At 32.8% G+C, this 26,762-nt stretch overlaps 1 protein-coding gene across 1 annotated transcript in view; it reads right to left on the minus strand.

Moving 5' to 3' along the window:
- HSD17B4 (hydroxysteroid 17-beta dehydrogenase 4) overlaps nucleotides 1-26,762 on the minus strand; it is a 148,059-nt gene that overhangs the window by 13,289 nt on the left and 108,008 nt on the right. The window contains exons 18-20 of the mRNA XM_074281524.1: nucleotides 7,560-7,629; nucleotides 6,227-6,333; nucleotides 5,201-5,287 (exon numbers count right to left, since the gene is read on the minus strand). Coding sequence (XP_074137625.1) covers nucleotides 5,201-5,287; nucleotides 6,227-6,333; nucleotides 7,560-7,629 — 264 coding nt within the window. The remainder of the gene's footprint in view (nucleotides 1-5,200; nucleotides 5,288-6,226; nucleotides 6,334-7,559; nucleotides 7,630-26,762) is intronic.

Below are 26,762 nucleotides of genomic sequence, written 5' to 3' on the forward strand. Positions count from 1 at the left end.
TAAATTTTGAGGCTGTGTGTATTTAAATTGAATTCTGATTCTGATTCTGAAATTCTATGAGATAATTAAGTATTAAAAGTGCATGCTAAAATTGTGAATTTGTTTATTGCTACTGAAAGTTTAAATCTGTATCTAATTTGATTTTAAGTTTAAAAAAATTAAAAATGATTGTACGAGCTGTGCTTTAATATTTTGTAAGCCCTACTGGATATGTGGTATAAACTTTGTGAAATCTGGTCCAAAGTTATTTAGATATTACTTATATTCTGAATTTTAAATTTTGTCTTACTTTCTCCTTTTAACAAAAGAAGTAAAAGCAAGAAAATTTGGTGCATAGGGATATATGTAATTGCAAAACAAATTGTATCTGAAAGATGTGTAATATATCTAAAGATTAAAAGGAAGAGTTGAGGAGGTGTCTTTCCAGAGAGGAGGGAACCTGGCTCCAGAATATTCAAGTTAGGTTTTACTGAAATGACATCAGTGGGAAAACTGAGGCAATTACTGATTATAGTGGACCATTTGATAAGATGGGTAGAAACTTTCCCTTGAGCTCTGCTGCTTGAGGGATTAGTTGAATAACATTGGAACAAATAATACCTATAGATTATTTCTGATAGAGAAACATTTTACTTCTATGATTTTATAAAAAATAATGGGGAGGGATTGCAAACTGAATGGCAAATCTATGCACCTGGGCATCTGTCCCCATCAGGGAAAGAGGAAAGAATCAATCAAATTCTTAAGAAAGTGTGACTAAATTTCCTTGGACCAAATGTTTGTTTATTGATTTGTTAAAGAATTAGAACTGTCCCCAGAAATGATCTGGGACTTTCTCCATATGAGATTAATTTACTTTATTTGGGAGAAGAAAGGGAAGACTCTCTTTTGAAACAAAAGTTAAGTTTTTAAGGAATTCTATAGTGACAGTGTCCTCATCCCTTTTAGCTCTTAGGCGGCAAAGACTGCAAGCCCAGACATCACCTTTGGAGTTTGCAGTTCCAGAAGAGTTTGTGCTTACTAAGTCCTGGAAAAAGTAAGAATGGGAAGGACCTTCCCAGATGTTACATATGACAAATTGCTCTCTGGAGGCTGAGAACACCAAGGTTAAAGGACTTGTGAAGGAGACTCAAGAATGGACTGGTATAATATCTAAAATTGAATTTGCACTAGGGGAATAAGGAGTATTTTGGTGGGAGGGGAAATTGTGCTTAGAGGAATTTTTAACAATATTAGTTTTGTACCTTTGTTTATATTTCCAGAAAAAGTTTATAGACTCCTCAATTGGAGAAAGTTGAATTAACCTTTTTTTAAGATGAAGCAATTATGAATGTTAATTCTGATAGGGTTCTTTACTATGAAATTAGGACAGTATATTCTATATTCTATGTGAGTTTTAATTAGTTGTACTGAATCATTTTAAAGCTGTTCCCATTGTTTAGGGAGATTATGAGAACAGTGGTCTATGTCTTTGTCCCTTTGAACATAGTTAATACCTGAACATGTTTTGATATAGATTGATCATTGAGCATCAAAGTAAATGATTTGTGTAATGTTGAATTTAAAACCCATCTCCTAGATATGAAGATAAGCTGTGAACTTTCTAGGATGAATCTCTTACTGTTATCAATATAAGATTATAGTCAACACTTATTTAGGATATGTGATTCTCGAGAGCTAAATTCACCTGAAGCTTTGATTAATGAGATTTGCTATTTGAGAAAAAAATCTCTTGGAATTGTAAATGACGTTATTTGGAGTTTTGAATTCAAGTATGATTGTCAAATGGATCATAAAGCCAGTAATCCACTATCTGAAAGGAATATGCCATAAACTACTCAGAGAAATGTGATCCTGAATTGTTATAAGTGGACATTAGTTATCTGAGTGAGAATTGTGAGGACAACCTTGGCCTCTGATAAAGGTGGAATCCTTCTGACTCAATTTCTCCTTATTCAAAGAATTCTCCTTATTCAAAGGAATAAGATCCACCTGATTATTCCTGAGTATAGCTATAAGGTGGAATTGTTATTGCAAACAATTATCTAAAATCAAACTGAGCTAAGGATGCTTTATCCTGTCATGGATGTGCTTTCAGGCTGAGGCCTGAAGGACCAGTTTTTGAATATAATTGTGTCCCTGCTTTTTCCTCTTATACCAAATTTCTATAATCAAGGCTAGTGTTAAGTAGAAGCAATAAGCACAATTCAAGTATGTAAGATCTTGCAGCTACCCATCTACAAATATATGGTCATTATATCCTAAATAAGTAAATGAGTATTTGGCCTAGTCATCTATCTGTTGCCAAATGTATATGTCTGTTTCTTTTAGCATTTATATTGTTGCTGATTTTCCTGACATGCATCTTTATTTGTAAAGAGTTACCTACTCTAATTACTGGGGACACAAATGGTTGGGGTGATGGTCCCAGATTGGAGTTGGGGATACAGAATCCCAATCTGTATATAGAATAGGCTCAACAGACTCCAGGCTGTAGTCAAAATAATTAGTAACTAAATAACAAAGGTCTGTTAGCAGACCATTCAAAATAGGAAATGGTACTTATTATAGATTGGTATTAGATTACTTGTTGGCTGAAGAAGGTAGAGTTTGTGGAAAATTAAAATTTTGTTATGTGAAAATTGATGATAATGGACAGACAGACAGTAAAAGAAATTGCCAAAGACACTAGAAAATTGGCCCATGTCCCATTTCAGACCTCCCCATTTAATAACTCTTGGTGATCTTAGTCTAAAGGCAGCTAGGAGAAATAGATTTTTTTGGTTCCTGCTGATAACTGTGGAGTCATACTACTCCCTGTCTGCCTCATTTGTATGATACACCTTATCACAAGGTAATACAGACATGACTCTCAAGAGAGAAAAGATTGAACAACTTGGAGGAGGAGGTCCAGTTAGACTTAGAGTATTAAAAGGATGAGGATGGACCCCAGGAGAGAAAAAGGACAAACCAAGTCCAAAGGGATTGGAGATTGAGAATAAGATGGTATCAAGAAGGGTGAGAAGTCTTCAAAGATTAATAAATAAAAAAGAGAGACTGAATGAGATAAACTGAGATCTCTCATAAAAAATGTGACCTTGCCAATTGCAATGATCTTGTGATGAAGAGAGCTATCTGCATCCAGAGAGAGGAATGTGGGAACTGAGTGTGGACCATAACGTAGTATTTTCACTGTCGTTGTTGTTGTTTGTTTGCATTTTGTTTTCTTTCTCATTTTTTTCCTTTTTGATCTGATTTTTCTTGTGCAGCATGTTATTTGTGGAAATATGTATAGAAGAATTGCACTTGTTTAATATATATTGAATTACTTGCTGTCTAGGGGAGGAGGTCGGGGTAAGGGAGGGAAAAACATTTGGAACACAAGCTTTTGCAAATGCAAATCATAAAAATTATCCATGCATATATTTTGAAAATAATAAACTTTAATTTAAAAAAATGTAGACTGAAAAAAGAATGTGGAATTGAACTATGCCCTAATTGTGTCTTGAGACTATTGCAATAACAAATTGTTACAACTAAAAGCTATAGGTATTCAATTATCTTAGATATACAAACATTTCCCTCCTGTCTCTTTCAATAGTATTTAAGTATCTAATAGGCATAGTGTGTCCTGGGATCTATATTGAGTCTCTGAGTAAATTAGAACTTGCCAGCCAATGGGAGAAAAAGTCAGAGGTGGGGAGGGTTGGGGGCTTCTGGTTAGGATTTATATAATCTTGTGCTTTGTACTTTCCAATTTGCACTCCTCTACTGACATCTTGTCTGTTGGGAGTTGCCCTTTCTCTTGAAATCATGAAAAATCCTTTTATGCTTTTACCTTGAGAGTCTCTGATTTTAATTTGGGTAAGGGTCACTGTCTTCCACACATATATATTTATTTGTGTGTACATATGTATGTATACATACACACATATATACATTATGTACATGTGTGTTTTTTTAATACTGGGTCTCCTTAATTTGTTCATGCTTTAAATGCATCAATCATTCATGGGCCCTATCCCATTGCTGAGTATCACAAAAGCTTTGACCTCTTCTATTTCTGATATGGCTCAATTTGTCCCTTCTTAGACAGGTTTCATGAGAAAGGATACATAGAAGGTGAATCCTGAGGACAGAAAATATGAATTTGGGATGAAAAAAGGCATTCTAGGGAAAAGAAAGTATTTTTGAAAGGCAATAGAGGAAGTATAACAAACAAACAAAAAAAACTTTGATAATTTTTTGTTATTGTTGTTGAACTGTTCTATAAAAGTCACTTATTTAGTTAAGTATTAGGAGATATCAAGGACTAACATGGATTTTTTGACTGATTTAATGAAATTAAAGGCTAAAATGGCTCACAAAATTATTCTGCTATTATGTGTGCTGACCCAAGAAGGCTAAATTAAGTCAAAGACTAGATAATTAAGGTTGCAATATAGCATCATGTATTCTTTTTCATTTTAAAAAGTTAATAACTATGTAAAATAATCATCTTCAAATGATTAATGCTGTATGTCCTACTTAATTTTAGCCCTCACATTAAAAAAAATCATTGTATTAGTCAAATAAATCCTACAATGGAATAACAATGAAACACAATATATGTCTTAAATTACATGTTCTTTATTTCTTCTGCAGGGCTTTCACTTGAAAAACATCTACTGTCATTTTTCACTAATGAAAGAGTGGTCCCATATCCTTTGTATAAATATGGACCAGAGAGATTTATCTTTAAAACATGATACAATGATTAAATGTGATGACTATACCAGGACAAACTACTGAAAATATATTTTTAAAAGATATTATGCTATTCAGCTTTTATTAAATCCACTGATACACAGTTATTTCTTCCACATTTCAACTTTCTTCATGATGATTTCAATATACTATGGGTCAGCATAAGAAATTAAATGAGTATTCAGGGGAGGTTTTGGTCAAGCTGCAGATGGTATGTGAAGACCAGTAGATGACATAGAAAAAACTGAGAAACTCACAAATGCATACAAGATATATATGGTATTATATAATATCAACCCAAATTTTAAAATAAAGTACTATATAAATACCCCGTTTAAAAAAATATCCTACTTCTCTGGCCAAAACATTTTCATGGATTTTCCAGATTGCCATGGCACCACAGCTCTTTACCCCCACAATGTGGAAGAGAGAACTATAATACCATCGAGCTTACCTTGGTCTGAAAGTGAATTCTGTTTCCTTCCTTCCACATTTCTGTTAACAGAGTTTGTCCTGGATATACTGGTTTTGCAAAACGGGCCTGAACAAAATGACAATACACCTTTTTTTTTCAAGTATCTCATTAAAATAGATAAATAAATAAAATAAAATAAAATAGAAATTTTATTTCTCCTAAAAATACTCCTAACAAATGAATAAACAAAGTATTTATTAAGTCATTACCAAGTACAGAGCACTATGCTAAGCACTGGGGATAAAAAAATAAATAAGTGAAATCCCTGCTCTCAGAGAGCTCATTCTCATGGGGAAAATAATGAGTATGGAAGGTTTCAGCTGTAAAATGGATGGGAAGGTCTCATGGTACTTAAGATTTACCAAAACTGATGGTAATGCCTCTTCTTTAATGTCATTTCATTATACACATAGTTATGTCAATTTATTTGAGAAATTATAACAGAATTCTTAATTTCATAGATACTATCACTGTTAATTGATACCTTGCACACAGAACGTAAGTATAAAAATAAAAATGTTGACTGTTAAGTCTAAAATCAGAAATGTATATAAGCTATAATACAATGATATCGAAGAACTCTGAACAAGTATACTTGAAATAAGATGTTAACTCAGTGGAACTGATGAGATGATTATTCTCTGGTTCACATATAATATAATAGTTCACACATATTTAGTATACTGTAATAATGTAATTGTAATAGGGTATTTAAACTGGAGACAAGTCAGACTCAGACTGAGACTGGGTCAGACTATAACAGACACAGACTATTTAAGAAACAATAAAGACTTTGGACTCTATTCGTGTCCATTCTTGTGATGTCTATCCTGCTGAGATCCTTCTGGAGAACCTCCAGAAAGCTAGACCGAACATTCACAATGACTACATTTTTTAGAGTGAAGTAACTTACTCCTTTTCTACTCTAAAAATAATGACCAAATGAAGTAATATTCAAATAATTATTTAATTGAAAATTTTTTTTTAAAAAAACTAAAAAGGTACCTTAATTGCTTTGAATCTAGACACATCATTATTTCCAAACTGCTGTAAAACATGCCTAGCTGAAAATCCAAATGAACAAAGGCCATGTAATATGGGTTTGTCAAAGCCTGTGGGGAAAAAAGAAAGCTTATTTTAAAATAGATGCTCATCAATTCTAAGCATAAGTACACAATCTGTAAATCTTTATTAAAATATTTTGCTTTTTTGTTGGTTTAAAAAAACCTTTTAAAACCTAAAATTTCTCTTTGTGAACTAGGTTTTTCAAAGAGGGGGTAAATTTTCCATAGGAAAAAAGTATGAGGAGTACTTTCTGAACAGTCCAAAACTCTAATAGATCTGTGGTTTTACTGATGTGAATATCCCCTCATTGGAGAGGATCAAAACACATGCATGCTTGTCAAGCCTGTACTGTTCGTATCTTTTAGAGGTCCATTCCATATGCTAAGAGCATTTCTGGATTTCTCTTGACATCACAAAGATATCAGTAAAATAAAAATATGAGTCAACAGAACATTCAACTTGAGTCTAAAGATGAAATGGAATTGAAACAGGAAAGGTTTCCCATTAAGAATGTTTCTATTACAGAGGGCTTTCTCAAAACTAGTCAAGTGAAAAATTGTTACTAAATTGCAAGATTAAACTAATTGCTTCAATCCAATAGTATGTAGCAGCTAAACACACAAATCAGACTCAAACTGAAATATTCAGAAATGATTATTATGCCTATTTTCTTGAAGGCTTGACTACTTCTGCAAGTGATTAAATACAGAGCAAATGAAAAAGGGGATTAGGGTCTTGGTCCTCTGCTGAAATCTAACTAGGATACATTAGCATGGATGACATTGAAGTAATTCCAAGTATCAAAGACTATATACACCACTAAGTTATAAACTATGGAAAATTCTATTAAGCTGTAAACATTCTGAATGAGGATCCAGACTAAACTTCCTAGGTTTTTCAAAGAGGCTTATTATTTCTATCCCTAGAACTTCCCACAATACTTCTTTATCATAGGCACTAAAATAAAATTGAACAAATATTTATTACCATTTCCTATATGTAAAGGCATTGTGGGTAAAGAATGGAACACTATATATGTCCTAAATGACAGCATAGTCTCTATTTCTTTTGAAAGGCTTTCACTTGAAAAATATTCACTGTCATTTTTCACTAATCAAAGAAAGGTTCCATATCTTTTGTATAAATATAGAGCAGAGAGATTTATCTTTAAAATTGACTGAAACTTATCAATCACAATTAATTTTTTAAATATGCTGTTTTTATTTCTGAATTACTTTTTTTTTTTCATAAATAAAATTAAATGTCAACTTGCCTCCAAGACTGGCAAAATTAGGATCAATGTGTAAAGGATTCCAATCTCCACTGAGACGATATAAGACAGCCTGTGGAAAAAGTAATATAAACATAAATAAGTAATACATATTTTCTTAAAAGAAAAGGGTACTTCAACCAAATAAAACCAAAAAAAGAGAAAAAAAATACAGCTATTTTTAATAGTATGTTATATTTTTTTCAATTATATGTAAAGATAGTTTTCAATATTCATTTTTATAAGATTCTGAGTTTCAAATTTCTCCCTCTTCCTTCTTTACTTTCTCCCTTCTAAGACAGCAAGCAGTCTGGTATCGGTTATCCCTGTGCAATCATTTTAACCATGTTTCCATATTAGTCATGTTGTGAAAGAAAAAGCATTAACAAAAGGGAAAAAACTATGAGAAAGGAAAAGCAAAAAAAAAAAAAAAGTAAAAATAGTATGCAATCAACATTCACTCTCCATAGTTCTCTATCTTAATATGGATGACACTTTCTATCCTAAGTTTATTGGAACTGTCTTGGATTTCTGTAAGTCTATCGTAGGTGATCATTATACAATCTTGCTGTGTATATTTTTGCTCACTGAGAGCAGCATTTTCACTCAGTATCAGTTCATTTAAGCTTTCCAGGTTTTTCTGAAATCAATCTGCTCAAGATTTCTTATAACACAATAGTAATCCATTATATTCAAGTACCACAACTTAGCCATTCCCCAATTGATGGATATCCACTCAATTTCTAATTTCTTACTACCACAAACATTTTTGCATATGTGGGTCCTTTCCCTTCTTTTATGATCTCTTTGAGATAGAAACCTTGTTGGATCAGAGGTAATGCACAATTTTATAGCCCTTTGGGCATAGTTCCAACATGCTTTACAGAATGGTACAGCTAAATATTTTTTTAAATATATCATAATCCTAAAACTAAAATTTCTATGCTAAACTTTGCAATATGCAAATTAAATATAAATTAAATGTTTGTTATAGCACCACTGAGTTTAGCTGAACCAAAGAAATAATTTTTTTTTGTTTCTTTGTTTTTTTAATGACAGGGAAAAGCACCAAGAACTACATCTAGTCTAGGTACATTATTTAGTTCTCAAGGAGAAACTCAAAGAATAGGTATTCATTGATCCATTCCATTTTAAATTCTATGGTAATTTGAAGAAGACATATAAAATTCATACTTCTTTGTTTAATGCAATGCTGTGTAAATCAATCCTTCAATAATAAAGGTTTGCAAAGATAAATAGCAAAATGTACTTTATAAACTCTCTTTTTTCTTGTTTTAGGAGATATTGTGTGCTAATTGGTTTTAAGAAATAAAAAAACCAAGAGCCAAAGAGTTCATCATCCCTTATATACAATCCCTTCTTTCTCATTCTTTATTGTAATTAAGACCATACTTTCTGTTTATATACAAGAGAAAAAAAAAACTGATCTTACATTCCTTGAATTCAAATTCTATCTCTGTCACCCAGCAATGATGTGACTTTGGGCAAAACAGATACAGCCCTCTCTAAACTTCAGTTTCCCAGCTGTAAAAAGGAATAATATTTGTACTACTTCATAAGGTTATTATTAAGGAATAAATATATGTAAAGATAATATATATAAAGCACTTTAAAAACTTTATGCTTTTATATAAATGTAAGCTGTATCTCATTCTTTTCACATTTCATAAAGTGCTTACATCAGCATTTTAGGTTCAAGAATACATAGATTAGAACTGGGAAATAACAGCAACTGGACAATATATGAGACAAGTCTGTTAGAGCCAAAAAGGCCCCAAATTTCATCAAGGCCATCAAAATGTAAGTTTCCCACCTTAACCCAAAAGTAAAGATACAATTAGGGATGGAGACTCATGTAGGAGAAATGAGACTCCATAGATAAGCGGAAACCTTTGTAATATTCAGCCAACAGGGAATCAGAGGAAAGATTGAACTACATCCAAATAAGACGAATACCAAGGAAGAAGTAATGCTGTAATTACATGGGATGATTAGGTGCTCTAAACAGGTTGTGACCTCTGTGGTACTCAGTCAATAGAGAATCAAGGGAGGGATTTGCATTTTGGGTATCAAAAAAGACATGCCTTGATTCTAAGTGTTCCTATTCTACAGAATACCTACTTCTGCAGTTCTGAAATTAAAGACTTTGAACTTCACCTCTCCCAAGTCCAATGAAGTTATTTCTCCTATATCTAAGGCAGAATTTGAAGTCAAGTGTTCCTGACATTTCAATAAGCAGTAGTATCTATCATCTGCTAGGCAGTGAGATACAAGAGTAAAACCAAAATAGCTCTTGCCTCTAGGGATTTTATATTCTATTTGAGAAACAAAATGAAATTAGAAAATTGAATATAAAATATATGCTAATGTCCCTAGAGAAGGACATTAGCATCTTGAGGTGGAGGATAAGAGAAGAGAATTGGAAGAGGCTTCCCTATTGTAAGAAATGGTACTGGACCTAATCTTTGAGGACCTGAACTTCTCTGAAATTTAAAATAGAATACTCTTTGGTTCTTTAGGTTTTTTCTCACTTTAATAGGCCATTTGACTAGAGTGATTTCTACCATTATTACTACTCAAGACAAGTTTTTTTCAGGTCTTTTAAATATAATGAACATATATACTACATATAAAGCACTGATTTGGGTGCTATAAGAGAATACCAGATTGGTCCTAGCCCTCTTCCCAGAAATAATGATAAAAGAACAAAGAACTATGGAAAAAATAAAATATTAAAGAGATCATTTCAGGCTGGTATGATCAAGAAAAGCTCTACCTAGAAATCAGGGCTTGATCTGGGTCAAGAAAACTAAGGGAGATTTAGATAATATGAAGGGAATTCCAGGTCTAAAAGTATAAAAATGGGGAAAAAACATAAGTTTTGGGAGGTTAGGAGGAATGGTAGAAAAGATAATTTTTTTCTTTTTTTATTAATTTTATAATTATAAATTTTTGACACTATATATGCATGAGTAATTTTTTTATAACATTATCCCTTGTATTCATTTTTCCAGATTTTCCCCTCCTTCCCTCTCCCTAGATGACAGGCAATCCCATACATTTTACATGTGTTACAGTATAACCTAGATATAATATATGTGTGTAAATCCAATTTTCTTGTTGCAAATTAAGTATTGGATTCTGAAGGTATAAGTAATCTGGGTAAATAGACAGTAGTGCTAATATTTTACATTCAATTCCCAGTGTTCCTTCTCTGGGTGTAATTGTTTCTGTCCATCATTGATCAGCTGGAAGTGAGTTGGATCTCCTTTATGTTGAAGATATCCACTTCCATCAAAATACATCTTCATACAGTATTGTTGTTGAAGTGTATCTTCTGGTTCTGCTCATTTCACTCAGCATCAGGTCATACAAGTCTCTCCAAGCCTTTCTGAATTCATCCTGCTGGTCATTTCTTACAGAGCAATAATATTCCATAGCCTTCATATACCATAAATTTACCCAACCATTCTCCAATTGATGGACATCCATTCATCTTCCAGTTTCTAGCCACTATAAAAAGAGCTGCTACAAACATTTTGGCACACACAGGTCCCTTTCCCCTCTTTAGTATTTCTTTGGGATATAAGCCCAGTAGTAGCACTGCTGGATCAAAGGGTATGCACAGTTTGATAACTTTTGGGGCATAGTTCCAAATTGCTCTCCAGAATGGCTAGATTCTTGCACAACTCCACCAACAATGTATTAGTGTCCCAGTTTTCCCACATCCCCTCCAACATTCATCATTATTATTTCCTGTCATCTTAGCCAATCTGACAGGTGTGTGTGTAGTGATATCTCAGAGTTGTCTTATTTTGCATTTCTCTGATCAGTAGTGATTTGGAACACTCTTTCATATGAGTGGATATAGTTTCAATTTCATTATCTGAGAATTATCTGTTCATATCCTTTGACCATTTATCAATTGGAGAATGGTTTGATTTCTTATAAATTAGGATTAATTCTCTATATATTTTGGAAATGAGACCTTTGTCAGAACCTTTACTTTTAAAAATATTTTCCCACTTTGTTACTTCCCTTCTAATCTTGTTTGCATTAGTTTTGTTTGTACAGAAACTTTTTAGTTTGATGTAATCAAAATCTTCTATTTTGTGATCAATAGTGATCTCTAGTTCTTCTCTAGTCATAAATTCCTTCCTCCTCCACAGGTCTGAGAGGTAGACTATTCTCTGTTCCTCTAATCTATTTATGATCTCATTCTTTATGCCTAAATCATGGACCCATTTTGATCTTATCTTGGTATATGGTGTTAAGTGTGGATCCATATCTAATTTCTGGCATACTAATTTCCAGTTTTCCCAACAGTTTTTTTCAAATAATGAGTTTTTATACCTAATGTTGGTATCTTTGGGTTTATCAAACACTAGATTGCTATAGATGTACCCTTTTTTGTCCTTTGTATCTAATCTGTTCCACTGATCGACCGGTCTATTTGGTGACTGCTGCTTTATAATATAACTTTAGACCACCTTCATCTGATTTTTTTTCTATTAATTCCCTTGAAATTCTCGACCTTTTATTCTTCCATATGAACTTTGTTGTTATTTTTTCTAGGTCTCTAAAATAGTTTCTTGGGAGTCTGATTGGCATAGCACTAAATAAATAGAATAGTAAGGGGAAAATTGTCATATTTATTATATTCACTCGGCCTATCCACAAGCATCTGACTTTATTTTTGTGGCAAGTGCCTTGTAATTTTGTTCATATAATTCCTGACTTTTCTTTGGTAGATGGATTCCCAAATATTTTATGCTCTCGACATTTGTTTGGAATGGAATTTCTCTTTGTATTTCTTGCTGTTGCAATTTATTGGTGATGTATAAAAATGCTGAGGATTTATGTAGATTTATTTTGTACCCAGCAACTTTGCTAAAGTTGTGAATTATTTCTAATAACTTTTTATTAGATTCTCTGGGGTTTTCTAAGTATACCATCATGTCATCTGCAAAGAGTGACAATTTGATTTCCTCATTACCTACTCTTATTCCTTTAATCTCTTCCTCGACTCTTACTGCCGAGGCTAGCATTTCTAATATAATATTGAATAGTAATGGTGATAGTGGGCAACCTTGTTTCCCTCCTGATCTTACTGGGAAAGGTTCCAGTTTATTTCCATTACATATATATTATGTTTACTGACGGTCTTAAATATATGCTCCTGACTATTCTAAGGAATAGTCCATCTATTCCTATACTCTCAAGCGTTTTTAGTAGGAATGGATGTTGGATTTTATCAAATGCTTTTTCTGAATCTATTGAGATATTATATGGTTTTTATTAATTTGATTATTAATATGGTCAATTATACTAATAGTTTTCCTAATATTAAACCAGCCCTGCATTCCTGGTATAAATCCTACTTGATCATAGTGTATTATCCTGGGGATGATTTTCTGAATTCTTTTTGCTAATATCTTATTTAAAATTTTAGCATCAATATTCATTAAGGAAATTGGTCTATAGTTTTCTTTCTCAGTTTTCGATCTACCTGGTTTAGGTATCAGTACCATGTCTGTGTCATAAAAGGAGTTTGGCAGGACTCCTTCATCCCCTAGTTTTTCAAATAATTTATATAACATTGGGGCCAATTGTTCTTTAAATGTTTCGTAGAATTCACATGTAAATCCATCTGGTCCTGGGGATTTTTTCCTGGGGAGTTGATTAATAACTTGTTCTATTTCTTTTTCTGAAATGGGACTATATAAGCAGTTTACCTCCTCCTCTGTTAATCTAGGAAGCCTATATGAAAGGATTTGAAAACCAATACATAATGCTCATTATTCTATACAAAAAAAAAAATTTAGAATAGTCTAAAAACACTTGCTGTCAAGAAAAGAAATGCTACCTTACTCAATAAAGTTGCAAAATAAATCCTAAAGAGAGTCAATAAATAATAGTAAATTCAGAGTTATCCTGTGAAATTTCTCAGTAACTTTCCTTTTGAATTATTTTGTTTGATATATGTGTGAGAACCCATTATGCATTTCAGAATCAGATGTTGTTCTTTTAGCAAGTTAAGAAACAACAAAAGGCAGGGAGCACTGATAGGAAGAAGAGTGGTGGCCATCAATTTGTAATACTTTGAAAGTACCGAAGTACACATATTACTTATTAAGGAGCAATATAAAAATAATATCTGCTAAATTTTAATATTAAGTAATTTTAAAAGTAATAATTAATTTTCTGAAAAAATCCCAAATGGGATTTAAAAAATCATTTCCTCCATTACTCATGTCTATTTTATTTTCATAGACCCTATTTTGAAAACTAATATTTTTTTACACGTTGAAAGATACAAAATAAATAAGGAGAATTTCTCGGACTTGCACAAGAAAGTGACTTTAGATTTCTTCATATTATAGATGAGAAAAAATATGCCTATCCAAAAAAGTGAAGAAACTTTAAGGTTATACAATTAATAACAAAGCCTGGATTCTAGCCTAATTCTTCTGACTTCACAACTAGTGCTCTTGCCACAATCATATTTTGATTTCACGTCTGAGAATATTCTCTTTAATGAACACAGTCTCTGTCTTGGTATTATCCTTATTATTATTATTATTTCCTTGTACAGGTTTTATATAGATAAAAGTAAATCTATTTTCTTAAACTGCCCCATTAGCATCATTTTTCTTAACTACTTCTGTTATAGACTTTGAACCTATTCTCTTTCCATATGAGAAAGAAGCCCATGCAGCTATTATTAGGCATAACCAAGTCCCAGACTATCTATCCTGTTTGTATAGAGTGATTTTATTGCTCCAACCTCTATGTATCTTTAAAACAACCTTTGAGATATTGGTTAGCATATCTTAAAACAGGTCTGGAACCTGGTCTACCAGGTGCATTCCATCTGACTTCTCCTTGAACCCACTCTCTGAGCTACCAAATTCTTCCCTGGTACTTCCCCTCCTCGCCTGAGAAATCCCCAAGGTTATATTCCTTCTACAAAAGATGTGCTTGTGATGAAGATCTTTACTCTTTTTTTTAGGACTAAGCTCTCTATGAAGTACTCTCTCCTTCCTCATAGTGTCTTCTTTTTAATGGCATCTTTCTCCTTACTATAGCTAACTCGGGTTAGTTTGCTAAATTCCTCTATGGATTTAACCTGTCAGTCAAGGGTGTATTCAAGTCTTGTTAATTGATTCTTCCAAATTACTTTGCTTGATAATCCTACAGCTCTCCCAAATCTATTTCATATTTACCATGCCTGATGTCTATTTTATCTCTTCATTTTATCTGTAACCTCTTCTCCTAAATAAATGTCCCTTTTGGCAAAGAAAATGACTATTGTGAATTTGTCATGTTTATTTCAAACTAGGAATTGCTATCCTGACATCATTTATTACTCAAAAACCCTCTAGACTTTTCCTTGACAAAAGGTAAGAAATGCACCCTCCAAATTTTTTTCCTACTACTCAACTAAGGAACCTTTCAAACACATCATTCTATATGACATTGTTTATTTGTTGTTACCAGTGGTTTTAAAAAACCTTTTTTTTAAAATGGGGCGGGAGAACAAGTCATTATATTGGATATATTAGACAAGTCAATCATCACATTTTCCTCCCTCCAAAGAACAATAAGGATGAAAATTTCATTTTCATCAACTCAGTAATTCTTCTAGATTTGAGAAAATCAAAACTGTATTTTCTGTTCATTTTTTTTTCCAATTCTGCATTCAGAAAGTTCAATGAGGAAAAGGCCAAATATTTCCTCATTCATATTTTCAATACACTTCAACATGACATTTTGTGTGCGAGGAAATCACTATGTGCTTTTGTTTAAATAATTATACTGGTTTGTTTTGTTCAACTATGCTTAAAATTTCATATAGGGAAAAGGGCATAGCCCCTTTAAGGAGTTAGGTATTATTTGGTTACTTCCTTCTCTAAATCCTATAATGCTACTGAAAGCATAATTTTTAGCATTCTGGAAATTCAGAAAGTAAGAATAAGCAAAGAAGGAATAAATTGTTTGGAAAAGAGTAGACAGAGTAAAAGTAGCAGAGAAGGTCCTGAGGACAAGAAGAGAAGGTCAAGGGTTTTAAAATAGCCCAAAGTAAAGTTATTAGCCTGATCTATCCCTGCTATTCAAACAAAGAGGAAGGGGGTAGGGGTGGGGGGTGGGGGAATCTAAAAAGGAAAACCTTAACTTTAGGTTAATATGGTGAAGTATAGGGCTATGAGAAGTTCAATTATCTCATGGAAGCCTCAGCAATTATCTGAAAATAGTCAAAGAAAGGCCAATGATAAAGAACACAAAAAAAATAAATAAATAAATAAAAGGAACAAAGCTCCTTTATCAAATCCAGAACTACACAAAGTAGTTGATGAGGTATAACCAAATGATGAGGTCTATACCTCAATAAAATTAGGATTAATTGAGGTCTAGTGGCAGGTTTAGGGTACAGGGAGTCAAATGGAACTCCCCTGCAACCTCTTTGGATCGGCGCAAGGATACAAAGTTAAATGAGGTCTAGTGGCGGGGAGAGTCCCCTGTAAATGAATTTACAGGCCTGAAAATCTAGATTGATAAAAAGAGGTTTATTGTAGGGTTTGGAAGTAAGGTTAAAGTCTGGTTAGTAAAAGGTATTAGATAAGAGGAAGACATTCCAAAAGTGGCGGGACAGAGAGTCTGTGATGCAAGCCATAGTGCTCAATTTGTTTCAACTCTCTGCCAAGAGATGATTCCAGCTCGGCTCTTTTATTTGCTTGAAGGGGCATCTGGGTAGAGCCCAGGTTGATTCCTCGAGGGCCAAAACCCACCAGGTGGGGGTTGGGCTATCAGAGCAGATCTTTAGAATGGGGGCTGGATACAGCCCAAACTAATTCAGATCTGGATCTCTCCCCTTCGAATACAAAAGGGTGGTTTTGACCAGATCTTGTAAATCAAAGGTCAGTCCCAAAGGAAGTTGGAGATCAGGATAAGGAATCTTAAAGGGGACTACCCCCGCATCTGTAGTCAAAAGGGGTCAACCATGTTTTGTAAAGGGCAGCAGATAATCCATTAATCAGAGAAGTGAGAACAGAATCTGGGCCCAGTCAGTTAGAATAGAAGCCCAAGAGAGGGCATACCTGTACACTCCTTTGAGAACTGAGGAAGCCAACCCAGCGCACTCTGAGTTGTAGGGATAGGGTACCACAAAGGAGATCTGAGAACAAGAGTATAATTACTCTGGAGTCGTCAGGGTCATATTACAAACTGTTAATTGTGGATATTGATTATATAATTGTGGAAACTGAGATAGAAATCAAGGATTAAGGAAGAGGGTGGGGCCTGATAGCAGCTACCCCATTAAAATACCAGGAATATTCAGACCAAAAGTGAAACAATACAACCTTTCCAAGAGTACCACAAGGATCAGGCTCAAGCACAAAATCCTCATAAAGAACTACAAATGAAAATACGAGTAAAAAGAAAACAAAAAACAAAAATTCACAAAATATAATGAAGATATACTTTGGGGGGAAAAAAGAAATACTTTAGGTTAAGAAAAGCCTAACAGGTAAACCAGAAAAAGAAAGCACTCCACACACCACAAGTACTGCTGAGGAGGGGAGCCCCTAAACTCTCCCTCTCCCTCTCTCTAATAAAAGAAATGCAAATCAAAACAATCCCAGATTACCTCTAGTCCAGCAAACTAACAAGAATGACAAAAGATAGTCCATACTGGGATATTGTAGAAAGACAGGCACACTGATTCACTGTTGTTTTAGCTATTAATTGTACAATCATTCTATAAAACTATGGAATTATGCAAATAAAATGGCTAAAATGTCTTTACTCTTGGACCTAGAGATTCCCTCACTAGGGATATGTCCCAAGGAGGTCAGTGAGAAAAAGAAAAGCTCTGTATATTAAAATATTCGTAGCAGTACTTTATATGGTATCAAAGAACTACAAAGAAAACAGATGCCCATCTATTGGGAAATGGCTAAATAAAGTAGTACATGAATTTAATGGAACTAGTAAACTGTAAGAAATGATATAGGAGATTCCAGAAGAATATGCAAAGATTTACAGGATCGAAATGCAAAGTAAGCACAGCCAAATAAACAATATATACAAGGAAAACTGATTTTTTCCAAAAAATAATCAAGGATGAATGCTATAAAATGTATAAAAAAAACAAGTTTGGACTCAAAAAATGTGAGATTTATGGGGCAGCTAGGTGATGCAGTGGATAGAGCACCAGCCCTGAAGTCAGGAGGACCTGAGTTCAAATGTGGTCTCAGACACTTAACATTTCCTAGCTGTGTGACCCTAGGCAATTCACTTAACTCTAATTCCCAATTGTCTCAGAAAAGAAAAGAAAAGATATGAGATTTTATCCCTTACTCTTCTACAGAATGGGGAATATAAGGATGTGGAATATTATATATGTCAATTTTTTTTGTTAACCAGGGTTTTTTTTTTTTATTTTGTTTTTCTCTTTTTTTTAATCTTTTAAATTATTGATTAAAATGGATGCCTTTCTGCAAGAAGAAAGGGGGAAGGACAGTGAAAAATCTTTTAATTAAGAACAAGAATTATTCCACAACAAATAAGCAAAGGATACAAATAGTTCTCAAAAAAAAAAAGTTTGTATATTGTATTTAATATATATTTTAACATATTTAACATGTATGGGACTATCTGCATCAAGGGGAAGGGATGAAGGGAAGGAGGGGAAAAATTGGAACAGAATTTTTTGCAAGGGTCAAGGTTAAAAAATTACCCATGCATATGTTTTGTCAATAAAAAGCTATAATAATAATAATAAAAAGAAATGCAGGCTATCAACAACTATATGGAAAAAAGTACCAAATCAAAAATAATAAAAAAATATATAAATTAAAACAACTCTGAATTTCTACCTCACATGCATGAAATTGGTAAAATAAATAAATAAATAATAATAATAATAATAATAATAATCCAGAAAAAGGATTCCAATTTCTGGAAGAACTCTAGGATAGGCATAATAAACTATTAGTGGAGTTATATTCTAATATAATTTCTATGGATAGATATTTGGGACCAAATCCTAAAAGTTACTCCACTGTGTAACCCTTTGAATAAGAACACTATTTACGCTTATGCCCCAAAAAGACCACAGAAAGATGGAATGGACCTATATATACAAACATATTTATAAAAGTTCCCTTTATTGAATTAATAAACTGAAAACAAGTGGATATCCATTGATTGAGGAAAGGCTAATCAAATATGCTATATAACAAAATATTACTGTACCATACATAAGACATGACTAAAAGGGACAGATTCAGAAAAACAGGACTTATATTAACTAAAGGAGAGTGAAATAAGTTGAACAAAGAGAGTAATTTATATGATGACTACAAAGGAAAACAATATTGAAAGACTTAAAAACACTGATCACTTATGAAATGACAATTATGGCTTTAGAAGATTAATTATGAAGGAATGTTTTCCACCTCTAGGAAAACAGCTGATAGACTACAAATAGAAAATGAGACATGTATTTTCTGATTATGACAAATTTGTGTATTTGTTTTGCTTGAATATACTTATTTAATATACAATAAAAAGCTTTTTATTTTTACTTTTTGAGTAGTAGTTGGAGGATAGAAGTAATTTTAAAAAGCATGAAAAGGAAGGAAAAAAACATAAACCAATAAAAATACATAAAGGCAGCAGAAAACTATTCAGAAAGAGATACAGATAAGTAGGACATTGCTAAAACAACTATATTAAATCTGAAATCTATTTTTAAAAAACCAGAATGTACAAAGCACAGATTTGGCTTCATACACATTTTTTCCCTGTTCTTTGTATACTGAAAGGTTTTTATTTGTTGATATCTTGTCAAGTTCCTAATAATAAAAAAGAAAAATTAAAAAAGAAAAAAAATCAAATCAGTTTTTTCCTAGCCAAAATGGGAATCTAATATCCCAATAAAACTGTTAATTCTTCCAGGACAGTGACAATGTTTTCTACTTTTATATTTTCCCCCTTCCCCGTGTTAATGCAATGCTGGATACTGGATACTCTGTAAATATTATTTATAAGATCCTATTGGTTGATAGAACTTGGTAATTTGAGATTTCCTTAATACTTTCTACATGTTAAGGTAGATTAAAATTGGTTAGGAAAATATTTCTTCTCTTCAGCATCTTAATAAAATTAGTCTAAAAATAGAGCCATGAGGCTTTTGAGCAAAAAGAATAAATGCATGTCCCTAAAGAAACTCCTAAGATAAAGTTTGGGATGACAAAAGGAATTGGATCAGAGAGCTTAAGAAATGGTTTGTGGGATAATGTAGAATTTGCCTTTCCCCTCCTCCCATTTTATGCAGTATAAGGAAAAAAAAAAAAAAAAAACAAACCATGCGATTTGTTATCATCTTTAGTCCTCTTGGCTCAGGAAACTGTATTTTTAACTGCCAGTTGGGCTAAATCATGAAAATGTAAAATTTACATACCTCAGAAGTAGCACCACAAAATATAATGAACTTTGAGGGTAATTTGCTATTATTAAGTGCTCACTCACTACATAATCTCAGAAGCAATGAGAGTTGTATTCTCTGCATGCTAAATCATATGGATGTATTAAAGAAGAATCTTTAAGCCTCTCAAAATTGGTCGGCTTCTTTCTGTGCAAGGCCTTCCTTTGTAGCTTCAGTAGATTTTTAGCATACTCTTACAAATTTACTAATAGCAGTCCTATATTCCCTTAATTAAGAAACAAACTATTCATATAACAGTCAAATTATATGTAGCTTCCAAGACTGTTCCCGTCCTCTCAATCAATAAACATTTATTAAGTACCTACTGGGCATTGTACTAAATGCTGAAGTTACAAAAAAGAGGCAAAAGATTGTCCTTGTGCTCAATGAGCTTATAATTTAATAGAAGAGACAACATACAAGTAAATATATATAAAGCAAACAATATATGGGATAAGTAGGAAATAATAACAAAGGTAAGACACTAGAATTAAGGGGGTTAAGAAAGGCTTCCTATAGAAGGTGAGATTTTAATTGGGAGTTTAAGGAAGCCAAAGAGCTGTTGTCAGAGCAAAGTAGGTTTCCTTTTACCTCAAGGCCCAGGGATCAAGGATAACCAGAGAGAATGCTCAGAGTCAAAAGATGGAGAGTCTTGTTTATGTGTTTCCAAGCAGTGAAATACAATTCTTTTTATCTCTCAAAATGGAGAGAGACAAGCAATATTTGCATTTTATCTTTTTTAAAATGTATATACATAACTTTTATTGTGACTTTTGTTGCTTTCTTAAGATTCTTAATAATTAAGCAAGAACTGTGAGTTCAAAAAATTAAACATATCAGTGTTGGTCTAATTGCTTATTACTCTTTGTCTCTTTACATAAAGGTCATGTTTGCATATTTATATAAAGCTTATGTAAGCTTTACACTTTACAAAAGTAAAATTCAGAAAAAAAGTTTAGAACAAAAGTATTTCAACTACAGAAACTTATAATTACTTTTGTTTGGGGTTGTAATTACTACAGCACCTTTAAACACCCAAAAAACACACAATCATATGTAGAATCAAACCAAAGAATACACAGGAATTACACATTCCAAGAGGGACAAAGGGACAAATGAGATAAAAAATTACCTACTCCTCAGATCTCCCTTTTGCTAACTTACCATTCATAGCTGTAATTTCAATGTATGGAAAAAATCACTACAATAAAATGAGTAGCTAGAGCCCAAAGTCCCAAACTCCTTTTTTTTTTCCCATTCACCTTTTTTTCACTTTATTGGTTGGTTATTACCATGATTAGAATTACTCAGTCTTTCAGAGTTGTTTGTCTTTACAATATTGTTGGTATTATAAAAATTGTTTCTTTGTTTTTTTTTTTTTTTTTATTATAGCTTTTTATTGACAAAATATATGCATGGTAATTTTTCAACATTGACTCTTGCAAAACCTCCTGTTCCAACTTTTCCCCTCCTTTCTTTCACATCCTCCCTTAGATGGCAGGTAGTCCAATACATGTTAAATATGTTAAAATATATGTTAAATCCTATATATGTATACATATTTATACAGTTATCTTGCTACACATGAAAAATCAGATCTAGAAAGAAAAAAAAAAACCTGAGAAGGAAAACAAAAATGCAAGCACACAATAATAGAAAGAGTGAAAATGCTATGTTGTGGTCCACACTCATTTCCCAGTGTTCTCTCTCTGAGTGTAGTTGATTCTCTTCATTACTGAACTATTGGAACTGGTCTGAAACATCTCATTGTTGAAAAGTTGATATCCATCAGAGTTGATTATTGTATAATCTTATTGCCATGTATAATGATCTCTTGGTTCTGCTTATTTCACTTATTATCAGTTCATGTAAGTCTCTCCAAGGCTCTCTGAAATCATCCTGCTGTTCATTTCTTATAGAACAATAATATTCCATAACATTTATATACCACAATTTATTCAGCCATTCTCCAATTGATGGGCATCCACTCAGTTTCCAGTGGCTAGAAAGCCACTACAAAAAGGGCTGCCACAAACATTTTTTGCACATGTGGATCCCTTTCCCTCCTTTAGGATCTCTTTGGGATATAAACCCAATAGAAACCCAATAGAAACACTACTGGTCAAAGGTTTGATAACTTTTTGAGCATAGTTCCAAACTGTTCTCCAGAATGCTTAGATTTGTTCACAGGTCCACCAACAATGTATCAGTGTCCCAGTTTTCCTACATCCCCTCCAACATTCCACATTATCTTTCCCTGTCATTCTAGCCAATCTGTGTAGTGGTATCTCAGAGTTGTCTTAATTTGCATTTCTCTGATTAATAATACTTGGAGCATTTTTTCATATGACTACAAATAGTTTCAATTTCTTCATCTGAAAATTGTCTGTTCATATCCTTTGACCATTTATCAGTTGGAGAATGGCTTGATTTCTTATAAATTTTAGTCAATTCTCTACATATTTTGGAAATGAGGCCTTTATCAGAATCTTTAAGTCCCAAACTCTTGACATATTTTTTAAAAGGATAAGAAAAGGACCTTCTGTCAGAAAATATTTCCTCTATAGTTCTGCTAAGTGCCTAAATTAAAAATGGAGCCATTTCTATGAGTCGTAATATTGCTTCCAGAAGGTCCCTATTAAAATGCAAATATCTTACCTAGAAATGATATTACATTAAGCATTTGTCAGTCATTAATAGTTTACAGAATATTCACAAAGAGCAGAACATGATGAGGTCTTAATAGAAAGGGACAAAGGACAGAAATGGAGATGAAAAGGGAATACAATATCTTTGTAATAGAAAATAGAAGGCAACATGAAGCACTAGATATCTACTCTAGGGGAAATTTTTAAGGAAAAGACAAGTATCAAAATGCAGTGAAAAGAATACTGACTTTTGTCACTTTCACAATTTTACCAGGGACCATTTTAGGCTCCAAGGTTAATTTTCTGGAAGGTTTGATAACTAACTCTTACTCATCTGAAAAATGGCAAGTGAATGATGTATGATATATAGCAAAAAGAACTAGATTTTGAAGACAACTCTGTTATTCAATACTTTTGTGACACCTGAAGTATCTTAGTTAACTTTTTTGGACTTCAGTTTCCTGTTGCATAAAATGACAGGGCTGGACTAAATGATGCCTATTAAGAACATGAGAAAATGGAAAATACTGTAAAGAACAATATGAGAACTAGCTCATAGGTGATAAATAATAAATCTATATTAAAAATTTTGGCCAAATTTATTTTAATTCTTTGACTTCAAAGCACTGACAACTAGAAGAAAATATAAAGATTTCCTAGGCAGTCCTAGAAGAGTGAAAGAGACAGTTGTCCTTAGGCTCAGAAAGACCTAGCTCCTAGTCCCACCTCTTACAAATGCCTGGGCCAGCAATGTTCTGAGAGTGTAACTTGCAAAGCAAGTTCCAAGCTATCTCTATAGAGGCCCTTTCCTAATGAGAAATTTTTTATGCCAATAAAATCACGGCTCTAGTAAAAAAAAAAAAAAAAAAAATTATATATGTATATATATATATATATATATATATTAATTTTATTTTTAAAAGGATATATCTGTAACAATAAAGATTTCTAACATCTGTGAAACAATGATTCATTGCTTATTCAAAAAAAAACTTTTAATATTTTCAGGACTTTAAAAAAATCTGTCAAGAGCTTCATTTCATAAGAATCATTATGTTGTTTGTGAAATCAACACTGTTTACTCAATAAGACCAGCTAAATTAATCAATTGGTAATTATTTATTATTATTTGTCTCTTTGGGGGCATGAACTGGGCTAGGACCTGGGAAGCACAAACAATTAAATTATAATCCCTCTCCTCAATGAGTTTAACATTCAGTCCAGAAGATAACTACACATATGCTCTTCTGGGAACCACTTCTTACAAAGTATTTGTAGAAAAGATAGATACAAGGAAAAAATTCTACTTTTTAGAATCTGAATTTTTAAATTCCTTAATTTCTTGACAATTGAATGATAATTATAATAAATTATAATAACAATAACTTGTATTGTTTTAAGGTCTGCTAAAAGTTTTACATATATTATCTCATTCAATCTTTATAACAATCCTGTAAGATGGATATTATTATTACTGCTCATTTTACAAATGAGGAAAGTAAGACTCTAGAGAATCAGCAAGTATCAAAGGCAAGAATTAAGTTCAAGTCTTCCTGACTCGAAATGCAACATTCTGATCATTGTGCTATATTCCAAAGCTTCTTAAAATGTGGGTTGTGACTCAATGTGGGGTCATGTAACTGAATGTGAGGGTTGTGAAATTATGATTCATTATCTGTAAATGTTTAATTTGTATGCCTCTTTTATATACCTATATATCCAGGATCATATAAAAATTTCTCGGGCAAAAAGGGGGTTGCAAATGAGAAAAGTTTAAGAAGCCCTGCTATAGACAGCCTGTAAACTGATATAGTCTATCAACAAAACATATCATTAATATTCAAGTCACATAAAATTCATGATTTATAGTTTTATGATAAATTTGTAATTTTACATATATATGTAGATATTTTTATTACACTTATTACTTTCAAATTAATAACTTAATAAGAACTTATTAATATATAAGGCAGCAGAGTGCTTGCTCTGAGGACAGGAAGATCTATGTTTAGATTTGGCCACTTACTATCCGTGTGAACCTGGGCAAGTCATTTAATCCATTTGCCTCAGTTTTATCACCTGTAAAATGGGGAAGATAACAATAACTACTTCCCAGAGTTATGAGAATCAAATGAGATGGTATTTATAAAGCATTTAACACAGTGCTGGTACCTAGTAACACTCCAAAAGTACTTTTTCCTTCCCAATGCTGACAATAATTAATTTGGTTCTTTGGACAAACTGCTTATTTTCTCTGAGCTTCAATTTCCTCTAAAATAGGGATTATAATGCTTTTATACCCTCATAAGACTACTGTAATAAAAACAGCACCTATACTGCAAGTTGTTAAGTTCAAATGAAATAAATGGATGCTGGCTTCAGAAGGAGTTAGGGCTTGAACTGGGCCTTAGCAGAAGGGCAGAATTTGGACAGGGAAATAGGCAAGTTAGGCATTCCACATTATAAAACTTGGGGAAAGGGAAAGATTTAGAGTGAAAAATAAACATAATATGTTCCAAAAATATTGAAGCAATTGTCCTAACTAGCACAAATTGTTCAAATTGAAAAATAATGACAATTAAGGTAAAAACCAGACAGAAGTTCAAACAATACAAATAAGAAATTAGTGAAGATTTTTGGAAAGAGTGATACCATGCCTAAGAATTATGCCTAAGAATCCTTGTTTATTTTGTTGGTTTTGAGAGGGAGAATAGAAGGATGCAGAAGAGATCAGAGAGAAAAGATAGGACATGTGAGGGTAGCACATTGCTTGACCTAGAGAAGGAAGGGGCAGAATGAAGAGACGGTCTGTTGTTTTTCCCATTAGTGATAAATTATTTTTTAATTTCCTTTTTTATTATGAACACAAACATGAATAATTCAATATACAATAGAAAGAGAATTATATATAAAATGGTAAGCTTATGATATGTGAAGTTTTTGGGGGTTTTTTTTAAGAGATGATTTGAAAGAAAAATCAAGAGGACTAAATCAATACCTAGAAATAGATATAAGAAACAGATAAGTTATAAGAATGGGAAAAAAATGGTGGTGATACTATTAAAAGAGACAGAGAAACTAAATGGGACAACATCCTGTTACAAAAAAAGTTGAGAAGCTCAGATTTAGGCAAGATGCATGGAAGTAATTAAGAGAGAGTTGGAAACAAGAGACTGGAACTCAGGTAAAATAAGAATGAAAATAGGAGAGGAATGGGATACAAGGGGGAAGGTGATAAAAGAGAGGGTCTTCTGGGAGAGGAAGTGGTAAGCAGCAAAACCCTTTTGAGGAGGGAAAGGGTGAAAAGAAAGAGACAACAAAATAAATGGGAGGGGAAATACAATCAGCAATAGTAATTGTAAAAAAGAATTTTGAAGCAAGTTTCTCTGATAAGGCCTTAATTCTCAAACATAAAGGGAAACTGAGTCAAATTCATAAAAAATAAGAGCCATGTCCTAGTTGATAAATGAACAAAAGATATATGCCTAAAGAACTACAAATTCATGTATATTCTTTGACCTAACAATACCACTATTAGACATGAACTGTTATGCCACAGTCTCCTTGAGCTGTTCTACCTCAGTTTCCCTGCACTAGTTTCCCTTATTGTCCTGACTGAGTTTCCCTGAATTGTTCTATCTCAGTTTCCTTAACTGTTCTGCCTCAGTTCCCTTAATTGTAAAACCCCCCTAGTTCATTAAGACTGAGGACCATCTGCTCTAAGGTTATAAATTATCAATGGGAGATGAGGAGCAGATCAAATATCCTGGCTCCTAGCTTCCTCTGCCTTCAAAGAATTTGTAACACTGTCCCTCTAAAAAGAGATAAGATCATCCCAGATACTTCAATTGACATCCCGACTCTGGCTTTTATTACTCTCCCCATCCTGACAGAATCAAACGGGTTCTGTAAGAATTTTTCCCACTCTTCTTTTCTTTGTTTGAAAGCTATAAAAGGGTTTGTCATTCCCCCATTCGTTACTGGATACTTTGAGACAAGAGTCCTGTCCAGTTAATTAAACTCTCCAATTAATAAAATATTAAA

The sequence above is a fragment of the Sminthopsis crassicaudata genome, chromosome 1 (assembly GCF_048593235.1).
Source record: "Sminthopsis crassicaudata isolate SCR6 chromosome 1, ASM4859323v1, whole genome shotgun sequence".
NCBI classification, from domain to species: domain Eukaryota; kingdom Metazoa; phylum Chordata; class Mammalia; order Dasyuromorphia; family Dasyuridae; genus Sminthopsis; species Sminthopsis crassicaudata.